We start from the raw sequence: 16,296 nt of genomic DNA, 5'->3' as shown, positions 1-16,296 counted from the left end.
GGGAATTGAACTCAGGACCTTTGGAAGAGCAGGCAATGCTCTTAACCTCTGAGCCATCTATCCAGCCCAACAATCTATAATGGGATTTGGTGCCCTCTTCTGGTGTGTAGGCATACATGCAGACAGAATGCTGTATACATAATAAATAGCCTTTAAAAAAAAAAAAAAGCCGGGCAGTGATGGCATACACCTTTAATCCTAGCACTCAGGAGGCAGAGACAGGTGGATATCTGTGAGTTCGAGGCCAGCCTGGTCTACAAGAGATAGCTCCAAGACAGGCTCCAAAGCTACAGAGAAACCCTGTCTTGAAAAACAAAACAAAAAAACACAAAAAACCCCACAACAAACAAACAAACAAAAAAAATAAAAACAGAAAAAGAAAGTGTAGTCGACAGCTGCTTCTGGAGTTTCTAGGAGACTGCATGCGGAGCCCTACCTCCAATTACCTGCCCCAGCTATATAAATTCATAAAGCTTTTTTTCACATGCTACCAACACTGGCTAAGTAACTTGAATTTTTTTTTTTTTAACTTTGTGTGTATGGTGCACATATTGAGGTCATAAAGACACAAGTGAAAACTGTTTTTCTATCTACCATGTGAGTTCCTGGTAGAAGCTCTTACCTGCTGGGACATCTTGCCAGGCCCTGAAAACTTACTGTTTTCATTATTAGAAGGCATTCTGCAGTGCATCTGCCCGACTACACTGGAAATGCCAGCACTGTATTTCCAGCCAAGCTTAAGCACATGAGATAAACATGAGCAGGAACACGCCTGTGTATTTCAATACTCCCCCCCCCACCCGCCTGAGCCAGGGTTTCTTTGTGTATCCCTGGCTGTCCTGCAGAGATCCACCTGCCTCTGCTTCCCTAGTGCTGGAATTAAAGGTACCTGGCTGCTGAAGCCCTGGTTTCTAGTCCCAGCAGGGAGGGACACACTAAGGAGGTAGAGGGTGGAAGATCGAAAGTTCCAGGCTAGCCCAAGCTAAGTAAGACTGCCTTAAAAATTGACATATGCACAGATGCACACACATGCATATTTCTTTACGTATAATTACATTTTTTGAGGCAGAATAATTTTTTGAACATACTGCAAGAGGGCAGTGGGCTGGACAATCCCTTGAGTGCAGGCTTCAGCCTGTAGGTATACTTTTTTGTATGGAGTGTACATACGTTCATGCAGAGGGCAGGGGTCTGCCTCAGATGCTGTTCCCCAGGAAGTGGCCATTTTGTTCTCCTGAAACATGGTCTCTCTTGAAATCATGAACCTGGGGTTCCCTGATTAGGCTATACTGGCCTCCTTTGCGTGTGTGTGTGTGTGTGTGTGTGTGTGTGTGCGTGTGTACGGGGTGAGGGTGGGAGGAAGAGCCAGGATCTTACTGTGTCATCCATATCCTCTTGCCTTAGCCTTTCAAGTGCTGGGACTGCAGACTCAGCTGCCTGTTAGTCCTGAATATTCTATTGGGTCCCTGTTTTTCTTATCTTTTAGCCTGTCACAGCAAGGCTAATGTAAGAACTCACAAACCCTCCTCAAATAAGCCAATGATTAAGCAAGTTTTAGATAAATTGTGTTGGTGTCATACTGGATATGGAACCCAGGGCTGTGTGCTTCCTTCATGGAGGCTGGAACATACAGGGCTATCAAGTCACTAGCAATCAAAAACTTTTAATGTGCTAGGTTTTAAAAAATTACTTCTGCATATATGTATGTACCTGAATGAGTTTATGTGCATCACGTGTGCAGGCCAGAGGGAATTGGATCCCCTGAAACTGAAGTTACAACAGGCAGTTATGAGCCTTCTGATGTGGGTGCTGAGAAGAGAACCCAGGTCTTTGCCAAAGGAGTAAACCCTCCTAACTGCTGACTCTTCTCTCCAGCCCTGTTTGTCTGTTTGACAATAAAATAAACCAAACAAACAACAAACAGAAGAAGAAAAAGAATGGGCCGTGAACACAGATCCAGAGTGTGAGGCCCCAAGTTCAATGTCTACACTGAAAAACAACCATTTGAGAAATGTTTTTCCTTTCCTTTTTTGTGGTACTGGAGATTTAGTCCATGGCTTTAGATACACAGCAAGTTTTCTACCTCAGATCTTTAATCCCAGCATCATTTAGGGAATTTTTATAATAGTGGCAATTAGACAGACTATCCATAGGAAAATGGGATTCTGCTCATTTTTATGCTTAAAATAGATGTCTCATTATCCAAGCATTACCTGCGGGTGCTTTGGTGTTGGCTGAAGAGACAAAGCTAGCGAGGTTAACGACCTCTCCAGAGGTGAAGATGAATGGAGCAGCCACAGTCACAGGGTTGCTCACTGGGTTGGCTCTCTCGGGGTTGACGCTCACCTGATTCTGCATTGCTTCCTACCAAACAAAGCAGGATATGGCAAAGTCAGAACTTCAGTCATACAGTTGCTGAACGGCCCTCCCTACCAGTGCTCCAGCAGGCAGAACTAGCCTGCATACGATGGCAGGGAGCTACGATATTTTTCTCTACTGAAGCAGCTGGCTTTCCCAGGCTTGCTTCTGTTTGAGAAAGCAAGGCTGTGCTATTCACAAAGCTTTCACATGCTCCACTTAACCTCAAACGTGTAAAAAGAAAATAAAAAAGAAGAGAAGAAACTGGTCTGGACAGTCTAAAAGGCATTTTGCAGCACTTATATTCTGTGACCAGTTATCTACAAGACAAGGTGCTAGTAGGAGATCCCTGCAGAGAACAATATTCTCTAGAGTTTATTCCACAACCTGTTCCATTCTGCCACTGAAGAAACTCCTCAGAGAACATATAACAAGCAGATAAATGAGTAGCAGGTTTTGAAGTCTAGTTCCATACGCTATACCCTTGCTTCCGAGGATGTCTGCTCAATTTGGTGAAAAGATCCTTATCTTGTATTCTTATTCTCAGAAGTTTTCTACAAACATAACTACTAAAAAGTACAGTTATGAAAGGACTTTGGACAATAACTGAAAGTTGAGAATAACCAGTCTTTGTAAAACCATCTGTCATGAAAACAAACAAAAACTGAAGATGCACAAGCAGCTATTTTTCGTATGTAATTATCCCCTTGACTGAGGACTGCAATTGAGACAGATTATCCATTCTCCGGATACTGTTAAACTCCTTCTTCATCTGCTACTTCTACCTTCTACCAGCTTCCCAGAGAAAGCACGAGCAGGCTGGTCTAGCCTGAAGGAAGCAATCATATGCTAGTTAGCATTGTCTTCTCCATCCAATGTGTGTGCCAACTCCAATTACCGTTTTAAAACAATCACATCAGTCCTGAATCTGAGTTTCTAAATCCATATGAAGCAGTTCAAACTGTAATCCCAGCAGCACTCCAAAATCTGAGACAGGATCATATTGAGTTTGAGGTCAGCTCGGGCTAGATAGCAATTACCAGGTGAAGCAGAGCCATGTGGCCAACGTCATCTTTCAACCCCCATTCAAAACAAAACAAAACAAACAAACAGCCTTGGGTGGTGGTACAGCTTTAACCCCAGCACTCAGAAGGCAGAGGCAGGTGGCTCTCTGTAATTTTAAGGACAGCTGGGTCTACAAAGCCAGTTCCAGGAAAACTAGGCTATAAAACACACAAAACAAAAAAAGCTTTTACTATGTTCCCAGCGCCCACATAAGAAGCTACTTCACAGCCCCAGAACAAGAGCCCCAGTGCCCGCCCGCCTCCCCAAACTGCAGAACTGCACTTGTTCTCCAGCCCTTCCGTGTCATCCCACATCTCTCTGTTTTCCGTTTATGCCTTTCTAGCACAGAATCTTTTTTTCCCTGAGAAATGAATTCTATTATTGTGTGCGTATGGGGGGATGGGCATATGCATGTAGAGGCCAGAAAACAATGGGCACCTTGCACCATGTGGGGTCAGAGAATCAACTTTGGGTCATCAGACTTGGCAGGTGCTTCTACCTGAGTCATTTTACTGACTCAAATTTTTTTCCACACTTAAATTTATTTACTTATTTTTTAAGACTCTCTGTATAAGCCACATGGTGATGGCACACACCTTTAATCCCAGGACTCAGGAGGCAGAGGCAGGCCAGTCTTATCTACACAAAGAAACCCTGTTTTGAAACACTCCTCTCTCACCAAAAAAAACTGTGTAGCTCTGTTTGGGAACTCAGGATACAGACGGGAACAGTCTAGAATTCTGAGATTCACCTGCCTCTGCATCCTGAGTGCTGGGATTAGTGGTGTGTTTTTAGTCAGTGTGCACACACACGAGGGTCAGATGACAACTGTCAGGAGCTGGGTTTCACTTTCTAGCACGTGGGTTCCAGGGACTTGAACGCAGGTTGTCAGGCTTGGCAGCAAAAGCCCTTACCCACTAAGTCATCCCCTAAATTTAATTTTTGATGGTTTCAGGATCTGCCTTTGTGGGGAACAAGTGAAGGGCGTGGCAGTAGAGAGGTGGGGTCTCTGCCTTTCAGGTCTGGGTATTCGCTTCCCTTGTGTGGGTATGAGGAGAGGCACTGAGGCATCGTACAAACATGCCACAGGTGCAGGACTGTTGTTTTATTTGGATTTTCTTTTTCTGAGACAGGGTCTCAAGTAGCCCAGGTGGGACTTAAATTTGCTATGTAGCTGAAGCTGCCATTTGAGCTTCTATGCCTTCTACCTCCATGTAATTCACAATGGTGGGATTAGATAAACATGTGCCACCTTGACTGGAGAGCAACTGTGTGAGGTGTATGTGCGGGAGGGTGCAGCCTGCGGACAACCCTGAGTATTGTTTCTCAGATGTTAGCTCCCTTGTTTTTCTGAGGTAGGCTCTTATTGGTCTGGAGCTCATCAAGTAAACAACGCTGGTTGCCCAGCAAGCTCTGGAGATCTGTCTCTGCTCCCCCAACTTTGAGATTATAAGCACATTGTTTCTGCAGCCACTTTCCACATTTTTTAATTACAATTTATTTGTCGTGTGTGTACATATGTGCACTAGTGTGCCAGGGTACACACATGCATAAATGCTAAGGCATGAATTCCTCTAATTTGTAACATCCCCTCTAAATTGGAATATCCGCTCCAGAGAGAAAGGAGAGGCGACCAGTGAAAAGCCACACAGCAGAGAACAGAGGATTGGAGGATTCCCGAGGGCCCCCGCCATCAGTGTGTGAACAGTTGTGGGGAGAGACTCTGGCTAGCCGACTTCACATGTTAGGAAGTGGAGCTGCCTGTAGCCGGCTAGAGTGCTCCAGGGCTGCAGCTGTCCACACTGGGGTGGGTGTCCTGGTGACAGAGCTGCTTTTCTGTTAAATCCCTGCTCCTTATAAGATGCCCTCATCCACTCTTCCGTTAATAACCACAATACAAATTCATTGCTTCACCAAACTGAATCTGGTGTACATATCACTACTTTGATCTGCCATGGACACCCTTCCTGGAGTGAGTAGGCAGCATGTGTTCTGTCTCCCCAGAAGTCTGTCTTATGATAGGAGGTCAGAGGACACTTGCAGGAGTTGATTTTCTTCTTAAAGGGGGGGGTACTGGAAATTGAACTCAAGCTGTTAGAATTGGCAGCAAGAGCCTTTACCCACTGAGTCACCTCACCGGCCCATTCCTGGCTTTTGTGTTTGGGTCCTGGGGATCAAACTCAGTGTCTCGTGTTTACAAGACACACCTTCCGACTAAGCTATCTACCAGCCCCGAGAGTGACTTTCTTTCTTATTAAAATAATTTTCTTTTTAATGTGTGTGTGTGTGTGTGTGTGTGTGTGTGTGTGTGTTTGCACGCACGTGCCTATATGAGTTTATGTGTACCATGTGTGCACAGGTGCCAGTGGAGGGCAGAGGAGGAAATAGGATCCCTTGGAACTGAAATTTAGGCAGTTGTAATTTACCCTATGTGGGTTCTGGGAACTGAATCTAGGTCCTTTTCAAGACTGGTAAGTATTGTGTTATTTCTTTATTTTTGGTTTTTTGAAACAGGCTTTGATGTGTAACAGCTCCAGTGGTCCCAGAACTCCCTTTGTAGACCATGCTGGCCTCAAACTCACAGAGCTCCACCTGCCTCTGCCTGCCAGGTGCTGGGACTAAAGGTGTGCACCACTATCGCCAACTGGTTAAGTATTTTTGATTGCAGAGCCGTATCTCCAGCAGCAACAAACCTTTTTTCTTTCTTGTCTTGAGACAGGGTCTCACTATGTAACCCTGGTTGGACTGGAACTCGCTTTGTAGACCAAGGTGGCCTCGAACTCAAACTCAGGAGATTTACCTGTCTCTCCCTACTAAATGCTAGGATCAAAGGGTTGTGCCACTGTGCCCAGCCCGTGACTTTTAAGATTGTCAAGTCTAGTTTAACTAGAAATGGAAACTTTAATGGAGAGAAAAGCAATGGACAGTCAAATAAATGTTCTTTTTGTTCTGGCTACATTTCCATAAATTGGGCAACTCTTAGAACCAGAAAAGATATGTAGAGTTCTGCTCTACAATGTCAGCACTGAGTAGTCCCAAAATATTGCTCTCTAATTGCCACAAACAATTCAGGACTTTCTATAATCCTATTAAAAAAGCAAAAAAACAAAAAAAAAACCTAAGGGAAGGCCTGGTTGGAGAGGCTAGCTCTGACTTCACAGTGAGACTGTCTCAAAACAAAGGCCAAGCACAGTATACAGCCTGTAATTCTAGCATATGTGAGGCAGAAACAGGAGGATCAAGAGTCATCTTTAGCTACATTCAAAATCTGAGATCACCCTGGGCTACTTGAGACCCTGTCTCCACTGGGTGTGTGTGAGAGTGTGTGTGTGTGGTGTGTGTGTGTGTATGTGTGAAAGAGAGAGAAAGAGAGAGAGATGCTAACACAGAGTCATATGATTGAAGCATGATAGAAGTGTTATTTTGATAAAATGGGGAAAATTCAGCTCTCTCAAAATAGTCTATAAGCTGAAGCGTACTTTGGGGGAAGATCAAGGAACCATACCTGAAGGATGACCAGAATCTCAGGATTGTTTTTCTCCAGTGCTATATCAAAGGCAGACTTGTCAAATTTGCTAAAAGCATGGACATCAGCTCCATATTTGATAAGTAACTCAACAACATCTCGATGGTGATGCTCTGTGGCCCAGTGTAAAGCGGTCATCTTCAGCATGTCCTTGGCATTCACATCCGCACCGCTCTGTTAGAAAAAGGCAACCTTTCTGTGTAAGACCCCATCGCAACAGAGAGATTTAGCTGTAGCTCTCACTTAAGGAGGATCAACGAGAAAAACGTTTCTCAAGTCAGCCTGAGCTGAGACATTATGCTTCCAACGAGTGGGTCTGCTAAGGACAGCCCCGGGAAACTCTAACAGATGGCTGAGGAGGGGCAAGGAACAGACTTAAGTTGCATTTATTAGCAGAAAGCTGAGTAGGGCTTGAAAAAAAAAAAAACAGGCACAAGTACAGAGAACACCTACAGAAAAGAATGAAGAAAATCAATAAAACCTGTTAAGCCTTTAAAAAATTAGAAAACAAACTCATCTTCATGACTCTTGAAACATGGTTTTCATGAAAAAAATCAATTTAAATAAATAAATAGAGATGCAACTTAATGATCAACTATTCTCAAGTCTTTCCCGCCCACTTCCCCCCACTATTTAAGACAGTGCGGGAGGTGAGTGTTTCAAAGCATCACCCCACCACCATTCTTGCTTTACCCTAACCAGCAGCTCCACGATGTGTGCATGGCCATCAGCTGCAGCCATATGTAGAGGGGTCCTGTCCACCTTGGTCCGGGCATCCCTGCTCACGCCTGCTCGAAGGAGCACCTCTGCTGTGGAATAATGGCCGTACTGGGCTGCAAGGTGAAGAGGTGATGTTCCAAGCTGTGGGAAAATAATACTCATTGAATTCTACTGTGTGTAGAACTGTATCATTTTGGGGTAGAGATACATGAACAATAAATGAATCCTATAGTATTCATCCTTGAAGAAAAAAATCTTACAGGGCAGATAAGACTGAATAAATAATAGAATTAAAAATTAATATACATGGGCTAGAAAGATAACTCAATGGTTAAAAGCACTGAGTTCAGTTCCCAGCACCCATGTTAGGTGATTCACAGCTGTTATTCCAGCTGTAGGTGACCCAACACCCTGGTTTCCAAGGACAACTGTACTCACATGCCCACCCCACACAGACACACACATATATAATTAAAAACAATAGAAATCATAAAATTAAAGTATAATGATTTTGAGTTAGATAGATTTTAAGCATGGCTTACAAAACAGTTTTTTTTTTGTGTCAAGAAGAGTAATATGTTACACCTTTGGTCCCAGCATTAAGGAGGCAGAAGCGGGTGGATCTCTGTGAGATAGAAGCCCAAGAAGCCAGGGCTTCATTGGGAGAGACTGTCTCAAAACAAACAAACAAACAAACAAAAGAACCAGTTGGACCCTGAAGTTATGAATTAATCATACTACAACAATCATTACTCCATCATAAAAATTGTTAGCATCAGTCAGTGCTTAGAAAATTCATGAACCACCAGGTAGTGGTGGCGCACGCCTTTAATCCCAGCACTTAGGAGGCAGAGGCAGGCGGATCTCTGTGAGTTTAAGGCCAGACTGGTCTACAGAGTGAGTTCCAGGACAGCCTGGACTGTTACACAGAGAAACCCTGTCTCAAAAAACAAAAACAAACCAAAGGGGAAAAAAAAAAGGAAAGAAAGAAAATCTGTGAATGTGGGTTGAAGAGATTAGCAGTTAAGAGCACGGGCTGTTCTTCTACAGGTCCTAAGTTCAATTCCCAGCAACCACATGGTGGCTCACAACCATCTGTAAATAAATCTTAAAAAGCAAAACCAATGTGTTTAGATGCCCCCCATTACTCCATGGACCTGAATCTTCTGAAACTCTTTGGTCTCCAAGTTCAGTTGGTTAACAAGCTCACTATATTAAACTATTCTTTCTTTTCTTTTCTTTCTTTCTTTTTTTTTTTTTTTTTTGAGACAATGGACAATGTTTTGTATGTAGCCCAGGCTGAACTGGAATTCACTCTGTAGACCAGGTAGGCCTCAAACTCAGAAATCTACCTATCTCTATATACTGAGTGCTGGGATTAAAGGTGTGCACCATCACTACCACCTGGCCTTTCTTTCTCCCCTGAGACAAAGTCTTACTATGTAGACCAGGCTGACCTTCAATTCATGGTTAATCTTCTGCTTCTGCCTCCCAAGTGCTGGAGTTAAAGATGTATACTACTAGCTGGCACGCCTTTAATTCAAGCACTCAGGAGGCAGAGGCAGTTGGATCTCTGTGAGTTTGAGGCCAGCCTGGTCTACTATGAAGCGAGTTTCAGGACAGTCAATACTGTCACAAAAACAAACAAAAAGATGTATACAACCATGCCTGGTATTTGTAACATTTATTTGCATGTATGTGTACATGTGTGCACACACAGGTGTATATGTGTGAGGTCAGGACAACTTTTGGGAGCTTTATATTTGTTTTTTGAGAGAGGATTTCATTATGTAGCTTTGGCTATCTTGGAGCTTGTGTTGTAGACCAGGATGGTCTCAAACTCAGAGGTCTTCCTACCTCTCCCTCCCAAGTTCTAGGACTAAAGACATATACCATCACAACTGCAAATAAAAATATAAAAATAAAATAAAAGAGGGAAATTCCCAGTATTTTTTTTAAAGATTGATTTATTATGTATTCAGGGTTCTACTTGTATGTAGGCCAGAAGAGGGCACCAGATCTCATTACAGATGGTTGTGAGCCACTGTGGTTGCCAGTAATTGAACTCAGGACCTCTTCCAGAGGTCCAGTCAGCGCTCTTAACCTCTGAGCCATCTCTCCATCCAAATTCCCACAATTTAACAGCTCACAATTACTACTACCTATTGACAGGCAGCTTTCACACTGGAGGAGAACTGCAGTCAGGCAACACAAATAACACTCCTGCAGGAGGCAGGAAAGACAGAGCACAAGAGGGAGCACCACACCTCCTCAGCTCAACTCACCCAATCTGTGGTGAACGGGGCCCCGTTTGCCATCAGCGTTCTCACTTCATCATCTTGGCCTTTTCTTGCAGCTTCCAGCAGCCTCTTTCCCAAATCCACCAGAGACATCTTTATGCATAGGAACAAAAGTATCCAGGGAGCTGCAATTCAAACACAGGGGAAGCAGCAGCCTGTAAAATGTTTTCTTGCATTTTGTTGGTTTTCTCTAAGACATGTTTTGCCAAGCAGTCCAGGTTGGCTGTAACTCACTATGCAGCCCATGAAGGCATGGAACTCAAAATCTCCCTTCTTCTATCCCCCAAATGCTAAGCTATAGAAACGTACCACCATAGTGAAATGTGTGCACAAGATGTTTTTGTTTGGGGGCCAGGAGCTCACATAGCCTACGCCAACCTCAAATTTGCTCTTTCCAACTCCACCTCCCAAGTGCTGTTTTCCTTTCTGTATTCTGAGGGAGGATCTAGCTGATGTGAAACTTAGGCCACAGCTCAGGTAGGCCTTGAATTTGTGATCTTCCTGTCTCAACTTCCCAAATAGATGGGATTACTGGGTTTTATCACCAGACCCAGTGGTGGAATATAATTTTAAAGAACATAGTTCAAAAACATGCATTCTGTTGACAGAGGTTTCTGTCTTGCCAGGTCCTGCAGCCATTCAGTCCCAAACAAACACACAGAGGCTTATCTTGCTTCCTCTACATATCTTTTGACTTAAAGTCTGGGTGACAAGGCAGGAAGTAGAGGTGGGTTGATGAGAACAGGAGAATTCTGGGAAGAGGAAAGACTCAGTCTGCAGTTATCATCCAGACACAGAGGAAGCAAGATGAGAATGCCTCGCTGATAAATGTACTAAGCCTTGGCTAACATAGACAAGAATAGTGGGCTAATTAAAATGTAAGAATTAGTTAATAAGAAGCCTGAGCTAATAGGCCAACAGTTTATAATTAATGTAGGCCTCTGTGTGTTTCCTTAGTTCTGAACAACTGTGGGACTGGGTGAGACAGAAATCTGTCAACAGCATTCTAATTTCTAAGCAAGGCACAAGGATAGCTACCTTTTAAATACTGCTTGACAGAAATTTTGAGTTAATCACCCTTAAGGCAGGGCCTTGGTGGACCATGAGCTAATCCTGCAGCACATGACTAGACTGGATGAGTAAGGCACGATCATTTCTCTGGGCCAAGAGAACAGGACAGGGTGTGTAGACTCCTCATTGGCTTAGCCTTTGATGAGCTCAAAAACTGACCAATTTCAATAATGACTCCCTTGGTCTTAATCCAATTCCTTTGCAAGACATAAAAGGCTACTAGGCAGGGTTTGTGAGATGGGTCAACAGGCCGAAGTGCTTTTTACAAAAGCCAGACGACCCGAGTCCCATTCCCCAGAACTCTGGGTAGAAGGCGAGAACTGACTCTGACTCTAAGTCGTCATCTCAGACATATACACCTGTGTGTGCACACAGTGGAGTGCACCCCACATCATATACAAGCAGCAATAAAACACTGGGCAGGCATGTGGAAGCAGTCCTTTCGGAGAACCACTCCCACTCTTGGGAGCTCTTATTTTCTCTACTAAAAAGCATTTTCTTTTCCTTCCTTCCTTCCTTCCTTCCTTCCTTCCTTCCTTCCTTCCTTCCTTTCTTTCTTTCTTTCTTTCTTTCTTTCTTTTTTTTTTGAGACAGGGCTTCTCTGTGTCCTGGAACTAGTCCTGTAGACCAAGCTGGCCTCTGCCCCCCCCAGTGCCACCACCATCCAGCAAGGAGCATTTTTTTCTAAAATGAATTGCAACTGTTAATCTTTTTGTTCTCTAGGTATGGCAAAATGATGCAGTGCCGATCAATCTTTACAGACAGCAAACTGGATTTTTTTGTTTTTTGTTTTTGACAGAAACTCTGTAGCCCAAGCTGACTTTTAATTTACTATGTAGCTGAGGATGACCTTCAGCTCCTGGTCCTGTCTTCACTTCCCAGGGCCTGAGATTATGGGCAAGTGATACCAAGGCCAGCATGGCAAGAATAAACTCCCATTGACCAGTGATTTGCTTAGGACAGCAGTTCAAAAGTGTGATTTATGGCTCCTGAGCCATACTAGTAACCTTTCAGGAATCCATGTGGTACAAACTATTTTTGCCACACTACTAAGGCATCATTTGACTTTTTTTTTTTTTAAAGCATCTTAGCATTTACAGTTATAGTGAAAATATCATGGAGGGTATAATTGCTGTTGCCTTTGCCCAAACCAAACCGTGAAATAACCTTACTGTATTCACTGCCACGTGCTCTTGAGGGGGAAAAGCAGGTCCTGTTTAAGAAAGTCCTTGCCCTGAAAGAAGGTGCATACCTGTAACACTACTGCTTAGGAGTGGAGGCAGGCGGATAAGAAGCACCAAGCTCACCAAGCTTCAACTACACAGTGAGTTCTAGACAGGCCTGGGCTATATGAGGGTCAGTCTCAATTTATTTTTTCATTCTCTCTCTCATCCTCTCTCCCTCTCCCTTCCTTTCTCTGTCCGTCTGTCTCTCTGTCTCTGTCTCTCTCACACACACACAAAAAGAGAAAGAGAGAGAGAGAGAGAGAGAACAGCTTGCTGAGCTGGTTCTCTCCTTCCACCATATGGCTCTAGGGACTGAATTCAGTCACCTATAATCCACCTCTCCAGTCTGACAGCCTGAGTTTGACCCTAGGATCCACATGATAAAAGGAGAGAACTCCAGAAAGTTGTCCTCTGACTTCCACACACACACCACGGAGTACTCATGAACCACCCCCTCAAAAAATTAAAAAAATTCAAAGTAGGACCTTGTGGCAAAGGCCTGTAATCACAGTAATCCTGGTTTCTTGGAGGCTAAAACAGGAAGATTTTAAGTTTAAGATTCCTATCTCAAAACCTCAGGTAAAAGACTGGGGATAGAGTTCATGTCATAGAGGGCTCTTAGCATGCCAAAGCCCTGGGCTTGCTCTGAGCACAATAGTGCAAAAGTTCCAGGTCTGTCTGGGCCATAATATGAATTCAAGCATAGCTTGGGTAATTTAGTGAGACCTGCCTCAAATTAAATAGCAAAAACAAACAAACAGCTTAATAGTACAACACTTCTTTACTACATACAAGGTTCTAGGTTCAAGCCCCAGTACATCCAATAATAAAAATATAAGACAGATAATTGTTTTTTTTTTTTTTTTTTGGTTTTTCGAGACAGGGTTTCTCCGTGGTTTTGGAGCCTGTCCTGGAACTAGCTTTTGTAGACCAGGCTCAGATAATTGTTTTTAAGGTACACAGCACAAAAATTCTTTTGATATGGTTTCAGATTTTTCTTTTCAACTAATTTTATTATTTTTAAAATCATTTCTGTGTATGAGTATTTTTGCCTACATGTATATCTGTGCACCACCTGCATGCAATGCCCTCTGAAGGTCAGAAAAGGGCATCAGATCCCCTGGAAGTGAAGTTACAGGAAGTTGTGAGCTGCCATGTGGGTGCTGGGAATTGAACCTAGGTCCTTGAGAAGACCACCCAATACTCTTAACTGCTAAGTCATCTCTTCAGCCCTTACAATTATTTTTTTATTTTCTGGTGCAGAGGATGAAACCCAGGCAGGGTATTACTGAGCTAAATTATCAACCTTGCAACTAACTTTTAAGAAATTACCACGTATCTTGTGAGCTATGTAATACAATGGCAGAGTGCTGGTCTAGCATGCATGATGCTGTATGGACCCCAAAAATTTACCACCTGCCAAGCGTTGGTGCAGCATCAAAGAATACCTACCATCAGTTGGAAAAGCTAGTAAAAAGCTAGGTGTGGCCAGGCCTGCTGGCTCATGCCTGCAATTCCTTTGTAACTCTCCTCACAGGATGTATGAGTATCCCTCCTCTGCTGTCAGACTACTGAGACAATGGACTTCATTGAACTTTCCCAGGAAAGTTCATTTTGGGAGAAGGAAGAGGCTGAGCCCAGGTGCCAGGCTGAGAAAGTTGTCACCTCAGAAAGATCTCACAGTTCTGACAACTTGTCAGATCACCTTGCAGGAAACAGGAGTCAATGACAGCCGTCGGGCTACACCTTGACCACTAACAATCAGTTATGCATCACACCTTCTATTGACCTGAAATTCGCCTATTTTTTTTTTTTTTTCGAGACAGGGTTTCTCTGTGGTTTTGGATCCTGTCCTGGAACTAGCTCTTGTAGACCAGGCTGGTCTCGAACTCACAGAGATCCGCCTGCCTCTGCCTCCCAAGTGCTGGGATTAAAGGTGTGCGCCACCACCGCCCGGCCTCATCTATTTTTTTATTTATTATGTATACAGTATCTACCTGCATGCCAGAAGAGGGCACTATACCTCATCACAGATGACTGAGCCACTATGTGGTTGCTGGGAATTGAACTCAGGACCTCTGGAAAAGCAGTCAGTGCTCTTAACCTCTGAGCCACCTCTCCAGTCCCCTCATCTATGTTTTTTATATTAGAACCCCAAAACAGATAGGTGGGTGTCACACTGAATAAATTCTTTTCTGTTTCATTACTAACAGTGGATTTAACTGACATATTTGAGGAAGGGGGCCACGCCTAGCTTTTCAGGGATGACAGGCCGCAGCTCTGACCCTAACACGTATGGTAACAATTCTGGCAAACCATAGCCAGGAGAAAACAATCACTCACTCCCAATGGAGAGGAGGGCTAAATAGTACCAAGCACCTGCTAGGGTCGCGCTATTCCAGGGACTTTCTTTCAAGACAGAACCTCTCTACAAAGCTCTGGCTGTTGACACTATAAAGACCAGAACACTTCAAAACTCATTGATCTGCCTGCCTCTGCCCTCTAAAGGCATGTCCACCATAGGCAGCTAGGGACTTTCATCTTTCCATTTCAGCTTCCTTCTGCTGCTGCTGTTCTACCTCTATTTGGTGAAGCACAAAAATGGGCTGTACTTGGGATTGGGCTCTTTTATTTATTGACTGATTGATTGTTTTTTTTTGGGGGGGGGGCAGGGTTCCTCTCTTTGGAGCCTGTCCTGGAACTTGCTCTGTAGACCAGGCTGGCCTCAAACTCACGGAGATTCATCTGCCTCTGCCTCCCGAGTGCTGTGGTATTGGGCTCTTGAGAATTTTCTCCAAGGCTTTGTCTTTTGTAGTTCTGAGCTGCTGGTTTTGTTAAACTATTTGAGTTATTATACTGCTTGTACATTGGGCCTTGTCAAGCTATTTTCTGTTAGCATATGTATATATACATGTATGTACATATGTTTTGTCTGCATAGATGTCTGTGTACCACATGTGTCAGTCTTTCGTGGCTATTTTCTGTTGACCATTTGAGAGAGAGAAGCAAGCATGCAGAGAATCTGTGATTTATGTAACCATGGAAAATATTAAGTTCATGTACCTTGATGGCCCCTTGGGAAATTCTAGCTATCTTTTGTAAACGCATCAGTTCTAAAACCATCATGGGGCAGAACTTAGTTTTCCCACAGAGTTTCTGAAAAAACAGCTGTGGCATGGCCCTGGTCCCTTCATTTCCCCCTTCTCTGAACTTGCTGTTCCTGACATACCTGCGTTATAGTATGTATCTATGACATTACTGTGAGTATCTAAGGACAGACTTGGGAGCTGCTCCCCCTGGCTTTGTCAGCCCTAACTAAAGCCTTAGCTAACTGAGATAGTGCTCTGAGCGCCGTCCTCCCCACTGGAGTGCTTTGGAGCTGATGTTTCAAATGTTAATTGTAGAAACGGCTAAGAAAAAAAATTGTTACAAGATTTACAAAAAATAGCTAATCTTCTAAAAGAAATGCTTTGGAGAAATAATCTGACTTACAGAAAATACAGATTATGTATTTAAAATGACACTCACTGGAGACATAAAAGTTTTTGGTTTTGTTTTTTGTGATTTTTCGAGACAGGGTTTCTCTGTGGTTTTGGAGCCTGTCCTGGAACTAGCTCTTGTAGACCAGGCTGATCTCGAACTCACAGAGATCCGCCTGCCTCTGCCTCCCGAGTGCTGGGATTAAAGGGACATAAAAGTTTAAAATTACAAAATTTCTATCAGATTTTGATTAGGTTTCCTTTCAAAACAAATTTATGAAGAAATTAAGTTTTACACTTCGGTGTCAAGAGTACCTAAAAGGTATCCGAAAGGACATAAGAAAATTATTTCTTGGGGGCTGGAGAGATGGCTCAGCGGTTAAGAGCACTGCCTGCTCTTCCAAAGGTCCTGAGTTCAACTCCCGGCAACCACATGGTGGCTCACAACCATCTGGAATGAGGGCTGGTGCCCTCTTCTGGCCTGCAGACATACACACAGACAGAATATTGTATACATAATAAATAAATAAATATTTAAAAAAAAAAAAAAG

General features: G+C 43.5%; 1 protein-coding gene across 3 annotated transcripts in view; it reads right to left on the bottom strand.

Moving 5' to 3' along the window:
• Positions 1 to 16,296, bottom strand: part of Gabpb2 (GA binding protein transcription factor subunit beta 2) — a 30,195-nt gene that overhangs the window by 4,929 nt on the left and 8,970 nt on the right. For 2 of the 3 annotated variants that reach the window (XM_026783900.1, XM_005356987.2), the window contains exons 2-5: positions 9,955 to 10,094; positions 7,643 to 7,810; positions 6,929 to 7,123; positions 2,214 to 2,364 (exon numbers count right to left, since the gene is read on the bottom strand). In XM_026783900.1, the coding sequence (XP_026639701.1) occupies positions 2,214 to 2,364; positions 6,929 to 7,123; positions 7,643 to 7,810; positions 9,955 to 10,062 (622 nt within the window). In that variant the 5' untranslated portion in view covers positions 10,063 to 10,094. The remainder of the gene's footprint in view (positions 1 to 2,213; positions 2,365 to 6,928; positions 7,124 to 7,642; positions 7,811 to 9,954; positions 10,095 to 16,296) is intronic. The other variant, XM_013349843.2, reaches the window with a different exon arrangement.

The sequence above is a fragment of the Microtus ochrogaster genome, chromosome 21 (genome assembly GCF_000317375.1).
Source record: "Microtus ochrogaster isolate Prairie Vole_2 chromosome 21, MicOch1.0, whole genome shotgun sequence".
In the NCBI taxonomy this organism is placed as follows: Eukaryota; Metazoa; Chordata; class Mammalia; order Rodentia; family Cricetidae; genus Microtus; species Microtus ochrogaster.
The sequence above is the reverse complement of the archived record's forward strand: the minus strand, read 5'-3'. Positions and strand labels throughout refer to the sequence as shown.